Raw genomic sequence first — 12,876 nt, 5'->3', positions numbered from 1 at the left:
CCCCCTGCTTTCCCCTTTGGTAACCATAAGTTTGTTTTCTATGCAGAGATTAGTATTTTTTAAACTGAGGACAGAAGAGCTATCTTAGGGTGGCCATTGCCCTAACAAGGTGTCTTACGAAAGCCATGGCCTGAGATTAAGAGTTCAGGGACACTCTGGTCTGTTTGATGTGACACGTGGCTTTCAGGAAAACAGTTTTTATCAGAAGCCAAAAGGGCTATATTTGTGGCCCATGAAGAAATGACTTTGATCTTCCATGGACCAAAAGGGCAAAATTCAACAGCTGACATTAGGCTGGTGGTTAACACATGATGAAGTAACCAGAACTCTAATCAAAAGGTCTGAAGAACCAAATGGGACTTCCCTGGTGGTGCAGTGGTTAAGAATCTGCCTGCCAAGGCAGGGGACACGGGTTCGAGCCCTGATCCAGGAAGATCCCACATGCCACGGAGCAAATAAACCCGTGCGCCACAACTACTGAGCCTGTGCTCTAGAGCCCGCAAGCCACAACTACTGAGCCCGCGTGCCTCAACTACTGAAGCCCGCATGCCTAGAGCCTGTGCTCCACAACAAGAGGAGCCACCGCAATGAGAAGCCCGCGCACAGCAACGAAGAGTAGCCCCCGCTCGCCACAACTAGAGAAAGCCCGTGTGTAGCAATGAAGACCCAACGCAGCCAAAAAAAACCCCCAAAAAACCCAACAATAGGAAGCTACTGGAAGTATCGTGTCAAATCAACCCAGCAGCATAAAGCCATTTACTTTATTCCTTAGCTCTACACCTGCCAAGTACCTTCCCCTACCTGCCTGTCGTTACATGTGCCATGGAGTTGACAGTGTACCCTGGACTACAGAGTTTTGGGCAGGAGAAGGGGGATTCCTCTAGAGAAAAAAAAAAATTGGAAAAATATTAAAAAACATGCTTGTGATGTGGAAATTTTCCTTCTTTTTAATAATTGCAGGAGTAGAAAAAAAATCAACCTGGAATCTGACAAATAACAGAAAAAGGAAGTCCATCCCTGCCAGAGAGAATCTTTAGTCTATTTGGGTTCTGCCCTCGCGGATGGGCCGAGGTATTGGTGAAAGGATCCGCCCGTTGCTGCGGCCTTGGACAGTAGGATGGGTCTGTCTTTTTGCATCATTAGCTGTAGTACAGGATCATTTCCCTGGGTGAGGGGCAGGGAGGGGTTTTAAGTGAATCATCATCAGAGACTTTGGAGCTGGAAAGGCTCATCACCAAGGCCTAGAAGGGCTAGAAAATCATTCATTGTGGCTTAAAAGACATCAATCGTACGGCGTTGCAAGTCGCTTGGGAATAACATGTGTACTTCACCTGAAACTCAGGAAAAGACTTAACTTTGAAAAAAGCAGGTGAATTGTCACATTTCTTTGGTCAGAAGAAAATGGACTGGTGGATCAGCTCCTCACGCTGGGGGAAAAAAATGCAGCCAAGAGGACTTTATGGGAAGGACGCTAGTTGAAACAGCACCAGCCCAGAAGGGGCTTGAGGGATTTTGGGATTCTCAAAAGTTGCTTTTACCATGATTTCTATAATCAGAAAAATATTCTATGAAAATGTGACTTTTTACTTTCTGCATAGCTGTTCTTTTTGTTTTTCAATTTTCCATGCAACATAATCAAGAATTTATTTGAAACACCTTATGATATGAACTGAAATAAACTTGGCAAACTACAATTATCCTGAAGTTTTATTCATTTATTTATTATTTATTCATTTATTCCTTTTAATTCATTTTACACAATGGGCTTCCTCATAAAATTTTATTTGGAAAGAGTTCTATTCAATTACCCGATGGTTATAAAAATGGAAGAGGGGCTTCCCTGGTGGCGCAGTGGTTGAGAGTCCACCTGCCGATGCAGGGGACACGGGTTCGTGTGCCGGTCCGGGAAGATCCCACATGCCGCGGAGCGGCTGGGCCCGTGAGGCATGGCCGCTGAGCCTGCACGTCCGGAGCCTGTGCTCCGCAGCGGGAGAGGCCACAACAGTGAGAGGCCTGCGTATCGCAAAAACAAAAAGAAAAACAAAACAAAACAAAAAAATGGAAGAGAACAATGATAACTAGAGATTGTGGAATATATCTTCTGCAACCCTGGGGTGGGGGGCGGGGAATAAAGGTGACCTTTGGGTTATTTTAGGGGAAGAGCGCGGATGGGGTTAGAGAAAAGAGAGTTTGTTTCACACAGTGTCTTTCTGCATCAGTGATTTTAATATGGATTCTTAGTGGTTGTCAACAGCTGGTTAGATAATCTTTTTTCTTTTTTTACACCCTGCTCTTTGGATTCTGACCTAGTGAATTCCGGGCTCAGTTCTCCTCCTCCATCTCTTTCTTGATCCAGTCAACGTAGTTGAGCAGTTTGGTGTAGAACCCGTACCCCCTGCTGCAGCCGATGCCCCAGGATATGACGCCTGTCGCCACCCAGCGATCATTTTTCTCATCCCTCACTGCAAAGACCCCTCCGCTATCCCCCTGACAGGCATCTTGCTTTAGAGTCGGGTCCCCAGAGCAGAACATGTTTTCAGAAAACACATCTTTCCTATTTTTTTTCCGGAGCCAGCTCTCACAATCCTCTCGCTTAGCTACGGGCAGACGGACAAACCTGAGGTTGTGAGAAAGTCTCTCCTCCGTGATCCCAAAGCCACTGACATAGCCCATGAGACCCTGGTCATAGAAGGTCTCGTTGTCGGGGAGGCAGATGGGGAGGAGGTTGGGGCCCAGGGTGACACTGTTTTCCAGCTCCAGGAGGGCGATGTCCCCCTCGAAGTTGTGGGACTCTTCCTGGCGGTAGTCGGGGTGGATGCTGACCCTGCGGACGGGGTGGTTGGCCAGCTTGGTGATCTCTTCCACGCTGACGTGGCCCAGGAACACGTCCACGGTGGCGTTGCCCTGTGCTTCGTACTCCTTGGGGTAGAGCGTGTGCGCGGCCGTGAGGATCCAGCGGTCGCCCAGCAGCGCGCCGCCACCTCGGCCGTGGATGTTGGTGAAGGCCTGCCAGGGGAAGTTGCCCAGCTTGGCCTTCTGGCCTCCAACGATGCGCTGCTTCTGCTCCACAGGGTTGACGGGTTTCCCGCACACTGGGGAGGAGAAGTGGGGTGGGGCGGGGAGAGAAGGGAGCGGGGTGGGGGAGAAGGGGCGGGTGGGGGGAGGAGAAGGGGGCGGGTGGGGGGAGGAGAAGGGGGCGGGTGGGGGGAGGAGAAGGGGGCGGGTGGGGGGAGAAGTCAGCGCCCGGCACCGCGGTCTGTTCCCTCCCCTTCGTCCCCTCTTTTTAGCTCAGGCCCCTTTCTTCTCTCTCCTCCCTCCCTTCCGTCTTTGGTGTACGGTCAGCCTCTTCTCCTCGTTCTTGTTTATTCTTCCTGGGGCTTTTCTCGCTCTTTTTTTCCTTTTTCTTTTTTTGGCCGCGCCGCGGACCCGTGCCCCCTGCAGTGGGAGCGTGGAGTCTTAACCACTGGACCGCCAGGGAAGTCTCTTTTGCTCTTTTTCTTTTTATTCCTCATCTCCCACCTGCTCAGTGAAAAGTCCAGGAATGTCGGGACAGGTCCAGCTCTCTGGGTCCCTCTGCCCTTCTGCTGGGGCGTCTCCTCGGCTTTTTCCTGATTCCTCCCTCACCCCCGTCTACCTTCAGCTTCAAGCTGGAGCGTCTCTCCCTCCTCTGTGCCATGCCTCCTCTGAGGCCCTGCAGGGCTGCCAGGGCCACAGAGGACGGCGGAGCGTTTCCACTCACCTGGCAAACACCGAGGCATCTTCTCTCCTGCCAGCTCATTCTTCCACATGCCCTGAGCTGTGCAGATGTACCGCCCTGAGGGGAGAGGGGCTGCGCTCAGGCTGGGAGGTCGTGGGCAGGGGCCAGTGAGCACCAAAGTGCGGGAGGGAGAGGTCAGGGATCAAAGGGAAAGGTTCAAATATACGTGGATGGGATATTGAAAGTGTTAAGAGGCTCCATACGTATATTTTTGTTTTAATGCTACGTGGAAAAATCAGAATGCTTAACTGTTATATTCAGCACGATCCCCATCTGTGAAAGTAGACACAAAACCTGCCAGGAACTTATTAAACTTCCATCAGTGATTGCATCTTGGTGCTGGGTAGTAGATGTTAATGGTAGCTATGGTTTTTTTTTTTTTTTTGGCGGTGCTGGGTGGATCTTAGTTCCCCAACCAGGGATTGAACCCATACCCTTGGCAGTGAAAGAGCGCAGTCCTAACCACTGGACCGCCAGGGAATTCCTGGTAGCTATGTTTTCTGATCACGGACAGTGTGCCGGTGCTCATTGCTCAGAACTTTATCTGCATTATCTCATTTAAGCACCACCATGAGGCTTTCAGATATGCATCATTATCCCCACCTTATAGACGAGGAAACTGAGTTTAAATAATTTGCACAAGGTCGGGCTTCCCTGGTGGCACAGTGGTTGAGAGTCCGCCTGCTGATGCAGGGGACGTGGGTTCGTGCCCTGGTCCGGGAAGATCCCACATGCCGCGGAGCGGCTGGGCCCGTGAGCCATGGCCGCTGAGCCTGCGCGTCCGGAGCCTGTGCTCCGCAATGGGAGAGGCCACAGCAGTGAGAGGCCCGCGTACCGCAAAAAAAAAAAAAAAAAAAAAAAAAAAAAAAGTTTTAAAGATACCCACAGATGAACTTGAGAGTAATTTAGTAAACCTCAATGCAGAAATTCACAACATAGCAGCCTGAGAGGGTATGTGGGGAGAAGGCTGAGGAAGTCTCACTGATAAAGCTGTAGTGGTGGTGGTGGTGATGGTGGTGATGGTGGTGGTGGTGATGGTGGTGATGGTGGTGCTGGTGGTAGTGGTGATGGTGGTGGTGGTGGTGATGGTGATGGTGGCAGTAGTGGTGGTGATGGTGGTGGTGGTGATGGTGATGGTAGCAGTAGTGGTGGTGATGGTGGTGGTGGTGATGGTGGTGAGAAGAAGCTGCTTATGAGATTCAAGTCTTTCTTTGTATCAGCTCAGGTGTTCCCTTCTTCAGCTTTATTAGATGCCTCTTGGTACCTCTGAAGCCAGTGCCCTGGATAAATATCTTAATATTCACTCTGTAGGGATTCTATTGGAAGAAATTTGCAGATGTCCCGACAAGAGGGAGAAGACTGCCATTTGCATGGGTCCCTACCTCGTTCAGACTGGCTTCTGCCATCTCTGGTTTGCATTTTGTAATACGGCTCATGGCAGTAGTACTGGATACGGGCCTGGTAGGTGTTCACCCCCGTCGTGGTGGTATAATTGAAGGCTCCATTAGGCAAGCTTCGGGGCTGCCCGCAGTCCTTGACTTGGAGAGAACACAGGGCCGTCTGAGAGCTGGTAAGGATTGTACCGGAACTTCAGTGGGAGGAAGGTGAGCAGTCTGCCCACAGAGCAGGAGTGGACCTGCAGAACATGCTGAGAACCTTCGGGAACTATGGTGAGTAGGGGGCTCTCGTGATGTACGAGAACTGGATACAACGAAATTCAGTCCTGGGTACAGCCTGTCAGTCCTGCTGAGATGAGGGCTGACTGGTTCCTGGATGGGCCAGAGGCTTCAAAGGATAAGTCAGGGGAGGGTCTTTTTGGGGAGATGCTTAGGCCAGACCCCTCTTCCCTTCTCCTCGGGGGAGACACATCCCTGAGTTGCAACTTACTCTTGCACCTGGGCATGGCGCGATGCCATGTGCCATCATCCTGGCAGACAGCTGTGAAGGACAGGAGCGCCTGTTTGCCCTGTTTGATCAGAGATAGAGGTGCTGTTAGTACAAGGAGGTGCCGCAGCTCCCTTCCTGTCCTCGCCCACACGGGAGCAGTAGGGATGCAAAGTCATCTCTCAAGCCCTCAGAACTTCGCACCCATGGACGTGGCTCCTTGGTCCTTCTTCCTAGCCAGTCCTTTCAGACCAGACTTACACATGGGCACACATGAGCCACACAGCAGGAAGTCAGACCTAGGGCTAGTTGTTAGACCCAATAATCCTCTCTCTAGATTCTTGCCTGTTTCCACTGAGGTCCAATTGAACCCCACAATTTTAAATTAAAAAAACAACAAGCCCAGTTGTGTGTTCTCTGCATTGAAACAAAAGTTTCTGCCCTGAAGTAGAACCATGTTTCTCTTCCTCTGGAACACCTTTCATCACCTCATCGCCCCTAGACTGTAGTCTTCTTAAGGGCAACAGCCTTTCCTAAAATACTAGCGCAGCCCAGCCACTTTCAAGGGTGCTTGAGGATGCTGACGTATGCTAAGTGCTGTCGTAGGTGAGCAGATGGCAGGGACCAGGGCAGGAGATGGCCCCCTCTGAAATGAAAAGTAATTGGACAGAATGAATGAGTTTTATTAAGATCAACAGTCATCCCAGATAATTCGCCCTGGAACAGATTGCAAGAGAATGTGTACGAGGATTAGGATGTCCCAGTGAAACGTAAATAATGTGAGAGAAACCGTGTGACTTGTTTTAAACTCTATGATGTGAATGACAAATGCCAAGGTAAGGGTGCGGGGGGACGTAGGACGTGGTGAGTTGTAACCTGAGCAGAGAGGAGGGGTCTAGGACACTGAGTCCTTCCTGGAGCGAGGAGCAGTTACCTGGCTAACAGCTTGATGCAACATTCAAAGGTAAGCTCCACGAAGCCTGCGTGAATATGTGTTTCTTTTTACTGTACTTCCCACATCCAGAACACTGCCTGACACTCAGTAACACTTAGAATGTTTGTTCGGTGACTTTGCTACAACTGAAGGACAAACCAAAGGTCTCTTCTCTGTTTCAGAGTAGGTCTCCCAAGTGGTTCTATTAAACAAAGACGGGATGTCCAGTCCCAGGTCCCTGGCCAAGGGTAACTCCAACCGCATGCTTTTTAAAAATAGCATTTTAATTTACCAGCTTTTGTGAGATTGACCAGTGGAGAAAACCACATATTTTCCTGAGTCTGCAAAGCTGAGGACAGGGTGGTGGACCTGGGGTAAGACCACCAACGTACAGAAAAGAAGCCCCTTCTTGTTGTTAGGTGGGATGCTGCCCGATTCATGAATCATTGAATAAAGTCAGTTAGGTCTTAAAAAAAAAACACACCAAAATCCCCAAACCCAGAGCCCTGGAGCAAGAGGAAGGGGGTTTGGTGGTAATCCTTGCTGTACACAATCCCGGTACTGTTGAGTCGCTCCTTGCACTTCACCTCCGCCCCCGCCTCTTTGGTTCCTAACTCTACAATGAGTTATTGGGCAAGGCCAGTAGCTCTTAAACTTGGCTGGGCAGTGGTATCACCTGAGTAGCTTTTAGTAATCCTGACGCCCAGGCTGCACTCCAGACCCATAGACTAGGCTCTAGCAGGGGACCTGGACATCAGTATTTTAAAATCCTAAGTGTTTCCAAAGAGCAGTCAAGTTGGAACAGGCCAGGTGACCCTTCCAGCTCAAACGTGTATGATTCCACTTGGGGCTGAGCCTCAGTCTGCTGTGGGCCTGGCTGTGCGAATTATTCCTGATGCTGGGCCAGTTCCTTCCCCTCAGCTGTGGCTCTTACCTCCATGAGCTGGTAGCCTTGTTTGCAGGTGGCGATGAAGTAGTCCCGGAACTCGTACTGAGGCTGCAGGTCCTGGATGATGGTGAACGAGTCTAGGGTCTTGGGCTGGGGGCACTTGATGACTGTCGGGGAAAGCAGAGGGCACATTTATTGCAGAGCCACTGGCCTTCTTTCTACCCACTACATCCTGCCCCCTTGCTGGCCAGCGAGGGGCCCCGGGCAGTCTTACTTTTGCTGGTGTAGTGCAACTTCCAGCCCTGGCTGTCCCCTGAGTCGTCCGTGAAGAACAGCAGGTCCACGGAGTTGCTGCTGGTATCAATGGGCTCTGGCCTTTGCTTCCCACAGAACTCACCGATGTTCCTCTTGTTGGCATAGATCTGATGGGGGAGGAGGGAGGGTCACCTCTCCAGTTCAGAGACTTTTCTCCGGGGCTGGGGCGGTGGTGCTGGTGGTGGGGATCCTGCTTTCTGTATGTCTTCAGCTGGAGGGTAAAAGGGATCCCCAGTACCCAGCTGCCAGCTGTGTAGGAACTTGCCCAACTCATGTGTGATGCTGGCCATTGCTGTACCAATTGGCCAGAGGGTCCAGCAGGAAGGAGGGGTAAGAGAGCCACGTGGCGATGGGAGGAGAGGACAGGGCGTCTGGGGGTGGGGAGGTCGGCTGCACCTGTAGCTGGTCGTAGGGACAGTGTACTTGCTCGTGGTCATCGATTTCAAAAGGCTCCAGGAACTTGAGTTGGAGGGTGAGGCCCCGCTCTACCCGGATGCTGTAGTTGCAGCGTAGGTCGGGCGGGTAGGGCCGGGGGTACTCCAGGCTGGAGATGTAGCCCGACGGCTCTGTGAACAGCTCGCTGCTGCACTCGGCTGTGAGAGCAAAGCCGGGAGGGGGGTCACCCGAAGACTCGGGCTGGCCCGGTGAGCCCTTGCTCGGTCCCTTCCTCCCAACCCTGACCTCACCCTGGCAGGAATGCCTGTCCTTCTGAAGCTCATAGCCTGGATGGCAGGAACAGAAATAGCCACCAACGTAGTTGTGACACAGGTGCTGGCACAGCGGCTGGGGATTCTCCTCAACCGAGTTGAGCTGGGAGGCACATTCGTCCAGGTCTGGAAGAGATTCCGGAAGGAAGGATTCAGCTCCTGCCAGGGGACTTCTGTGGTGGCGCTAGTCTCAGCGAGGTCACTCACCAGAGGCCTAAACAGACAAAGCCAGCTCCTGGCCACCTGGGCCTCCCGTGGCCCCTCTAACGCTTTCTGGGAACTGCCCAGTGGGGACAGGGCTCAGGTGGACAGCCCCCTCCTGGAAAAAGCTCTCTTGGTAAAAGCAAGGAAGGCCAGGCTTCCTGCTTCTTTGGAGCCAAGGTTCTCCTTTTCCGGCCCCCGTGCAATAGGAGGCCTGGAACACGGGCACGGGGGCCACTCACCCACAGCTTGGTAGTAGGCCAGGAAGCCCCTGTAGAACATGACGGTGCCGTTCTCCTCGTTGGAGAAGTCCGTGTGGAAGGTCAGCAGCATCTTGTTCCCTTGGGACATAAATTCCTTCCTTCCTGGAGGGTTGCCCAGTGGGGAGCCCAGCTGCCCACAGAACCTCCCCAGGGTTTTCTTATCGGCAGAGATCTGGTGGAGGAAGGACAGTGGGGTAGGGAGACAGTTGCTGAGGGGACACGTCCCACGTGGAGGGTCAGTGAAGGTCATCCTTCTCTTGTCATGCCTCCTTGCTGGACGGCCCCCAGCTGCTCTCTGCCTGCTGCGTTCTGGCTGTTGCAAGCTTCCCCAGGTGCCTTTCCTCTGTCCCCTGCATCTCCATCCGCTAACTCTGCACGTTATCCTGTCCCGCAAACATCGTCCCTCCCCTTTTATGACCCCCAGCATGTTTCAGACCTTTCTTCACACCCATCTCCTCCTGTGCCCGCCCCCCGACTGGAATCCTGGTGGCCTCTACCTGGCCTCTATCATTCCTTCATCCCTAGAGCCTGGATGGTCTGCTTCACCTTCTGCTCTGTCCTTCCACCTCGCCTTAGTCAAACCACTCACGTCCAGCCATGCCTCGTGATGGACTCAGCTGAACGTGAGCCCCTGGGGCCTGGTAGCCTTAGCAAGCATGGCCGAACTTCCCTTACCTCTTTCTTCACAGATTCCTTAACCCCTCCAGAGCAGAAGGCATCCCTCCCCCAACCTCATTCTTCACCATCCCTTGCCACCAAGACCCCTCGCCTCCAACACTGCCGTCTCAAGTCCTCTGGGCTAGGAAGATGTTTCATTTTCATGTTATTCTCTTATAACCTCCAGGAGGTCTCCTTGGAAGAGTATTTTATGGGCTGTGTGCGCGCTCTACCCGAATCCGGAGTCAAGAATCTCATTTTTATTGGATGTAGAAAGATGGGACTGGGACGGCGCCCTTGGTCATGACAGAGGTGAGGAGACAGCTCCCTGTCCTTGCTGAAGCCTATGCTTGAGCCACCACCATGAACGTCTCCCTTCCCCATGTCCCTGCGTTCCTGGTGAGGTGGCAGCCAAGGTGATACTCTCCATGGAAACAGGGAAACTGAGGCACAGCGATTTCCCAAAGGCTGCTAGCAAGTAAGAAGGTGGGGAAGGTTTTTCTGATTCCTGTAGGCAGTACATTTCCTGAGAGTGGGGCCCGTACCTTCCCTCTGTGTCTCTCCCCTCAGTGCTCCCGTAGGGGCTCTCAAACCAGTGGACACTCATCCACGACATCACTTGGCTCTCAGAACCCCCACCTGGCCATCAGCTTTTACAGGCTTGGGGCTTTGTCCACAGGTGGGGTCCTATACAGGGTGGTCAGAACACAAGTTCCCAGGTTCCAGAGACACCCAGCTCTCCCTCTGCCCACCCAACCTGGGCCCCTACCTTGACATAATCATAGAAACAGCCTTCCGAAGGCTCCAGGTCAAACTGCCGGAAGACGAGCTTCACCCTGTACCCCGTGGGGACCGTGATCACAGTGGTGGTCTCAAAGTTGTCGGGGTAAGGCTTGGGGTACAGAGGGGAAGTCACTTCCCCATAGAGTTTCCGAGGGGTGAAGACGGAGCCTCCCACCCTGTAGAACAGGACTGGCACCAGGACGTATAAGAGCCACCTGCCAAAAAGAAAAAAGGTATCTGTAGGGCTGGAGGGGTGCAGCAGCCTTGCAGTTTGGGCAGTGGCTGCGGAGGGGGTGGGGATGGTCATACCGCCGGGCGTTTTCCTCTCGGCCCATTCTAGACCTCACAGAGATGTTCTGGGGGGCGGGGGCGGGCGGAGTGCGGAGGCTGGTCTCTGCAGCTGCCGCATTGGTGCATACTCCCCGGGGCAGTGTCCAGTCCGGAGGTCATCGCGCTCCCTCCACCTCTCTCCCCAGCCTCCTCTGCTCTGTCCCATCACTCCCCTCCCCTTCCCGGAATAGGGCTGGCTTGGGACCCGTTAACTGGGGGTGAGGGTTTCCAGTCACGGCTCTCCGAAAGGGCTCCCAGAGGCTCAGCAAAGGCCTCTGGGAGAAACCACCTATGGAAGATGGTTTTGGGCACAAAACGACGCCTCTCCAGGGCTGAGTGGGTCCCCCATCTCGCTGCTCCCTGGGAGCTGGAGGAGGAAGATAAGGTGGCATCACCTCCTGGGTCTGAGGTCTCCTCTTGCCCTCAGGAGGAGGGACGGGGGGTATGTGTTTGCATGTGTGCACGTTGGAAGGGGTAAGGTATATACGGAGGGGAAGTGTGTTCCCACCTCCCTGAGTAAATCTGGGGGCAGGGTTGCCTCCCGTGCCCAGGATTCTCTGCTCTGGCTTCTCCCACCCTCCTTGGTCCCCATTAGCCTTACTCACATTTCTCAAGGGCTGTTTTTGGGTCTCTGACTCTCCTGACAGCGTCTTCATCCACTCTGTGTCCAGGGAGAGCAGAGTCACGCAGAGGAGGGAAGGGGGAGGGAATGAGGGGGAAAAGGGGGGGACCATTACGGGAGGAATGTTGTAGGGAATGAACTATTTGCATAAACAAAAACCAAAAAAAAAAAATCTGTTTCCAGTGTCATTTAGTTTTGGTTTTGAAATCCCTGATGGTGGTGCCACCTGCTGGCCACATGGGGAAGGTCTAGAGATGGGTCTGCATTTTTAGGGACAGAAAAGCCTTTGGTTGGAGGCCCAGACTTCCGTTTCTAAATCTGATGGGAATTCCCTCTTTCTTCTGGGACCTTCCTGGGGTCTGATGTTGTTGTACAAGGTTCCTACCAAAAGGGTAATGGAGATTGCAGTTGAGGGTGACTCTCTTTCCTGGACCCTTCCTGTCCTTAGTCGCCTGACAGCCCTGGTCTGGGAGCAGCCAGGGTTTCAATGCCCAGGATGATGTGACAGGAACAAGGGCTGGAGAAGGGTAGTGCAGGAGGGCACAGAGGAGAATGAAGTTCGGTTGCCCTGGGGCCCTGGGCTACTTCACGCATCAGTGACACGAAGAGCAAGGATTGCTGTGACCCCAAAGCAGCATCGGGCTCAGTTGTAAGACCCTCCTTCCCCACCTCAGTGAACTCAGGCCTGCCAATGAACTTGTTTCTTAGAGAAGCAGGGGCAGCTGAGGACAGGATAGACACATCCTCTTATCCTCAGAAACTGGTCAAGAGTTTGAGCCCCTGAGTGTCCCAGCTGCCTAGGGCTGGGCAAACAGTGTGGCTGTAGACCGACCACTAGTGACTTGGTCTTTTCTGAGAGAAGGCCAGGCCCCCGGGAGGGAGAAAGGGCTCTCGTCTCTCTTGTCCTCCAGGCCATCGTGTCCTGTTTTAAGCCTTTGCTCTTTGGGGAAGACTTTCTTCAACTCTCCAGGGCTCAGCGACCCTATAGCGGTGTGCTCCACGGGGAGACGCAGATCCAGAACAGGCCTCTGAGTTCTCAGGCCTCTGTAGTCCATCCTGCTTGTTTCCCCTATTAGATGAATCCCTCCAACTCTCCACCCACCCACCTGCTCACTTATCCATTTGGAAGCTACCTATTTAAAGTGCCAGGCACTTTCCCAGGCACTGGGCTCGCGAAGATGTGGCAGCTTCCCGCTAGGCAGTGGCCAGGTCCTCACTGAATGTAGTTTGAGAGCAGGCATGTGGGAGAGGCAAGATCAGGCCAGGTTGGAGGGTTGGAGGATCTCCAGCAGGTTTATACGTCAGAGCCGAGGACTGAGTCTGCCGGCAGGGCTGATCCATGACACGATCCACGGCATGATCCGTGGCCTTGTCAGGTGAGGAAGGACAAAAGGTAGGGAAGAAGGATAAGGAGGATGTCAGGAGGCAAGAAAGGAGGGGAATCTTGTCTAGCAAACCGCACATTAGCATCTGGACAGCAGTATGTGTGTGCTGTGCGCTTACCACGGGGCAGGATGGCAGATATACAGGTAGA

At 53.0% G+C, this 12,876-nt stretch overlaps 1 protein-coding gene across 1 annotated transcript; it reads right to left on the bottom strand.

Moving 5' to 3' along the window:
• Positions 1 to 2,207: 2,207 nt before the first annotated feature.
• On the bottom strand, positions 2,208 to 11,483 carry C1R (complement C1r). Its single transcript, XM_065886576.1, has 11 exons — positions 11,326 to 11,483; positions 10,377 to 10,605; positions 8,930 to 9,122; positions 8,466 to 8,612; positions 8,176 to 8,372; positions 7,739 to 7,886; positions 7,510 to 7,631; positions 5,645 to 5,723; positions 5,140 to 5,295; positions 3,740 to 3,814; positions 2,208 to 3,092 (listed from the first exon to the last, which is right to left on the bottom strand). Coding segments are annotated over exons 1-11 (2,118 nt in total). The 5' UTR covers positions 11,328 to 11,483; the 3' UTR covers positions 2,208 to 2,322.
• Positions 11,484 to 12,876: the final 1,393 nt, after the last annotated feature.

Source organism: Phocoena phocoena, chromosome 11 (genome assembly GCF_963924675.1).
Source record: "Phocoena phocoena chromosome 11, mPhoPho1.1, whole genome shotgun sequence".
Lineage (NCBI taxonomy): Eukaryota > Metazoa > Chordata > Mammalia > Artiodactyla > Phocoenidae > Phocoena > Phocoena phocoena.
This window is presented reverse-complemented; position numbering and strand designations above follow the sequence as displayed.

Coding starts and splice junctions, on each gene's coding strand:
- C1R (XM_065886576.1), bottom strand. Junction 9,123..10,376: donor GTTTCTATGATTATGTCAAG/GTAGGGGCCCAG, acceptor TTCCTCCACCAG/ATCTCTGCCGATAAGAAAAC. Junction 5,296..5,644: donor CGCCATGCCCAGGTGCAAGA/GTAAGTTGCAAC, acceptor GTTCTCTCCAAG/TCAAGGACTGCGGGCAGCCC.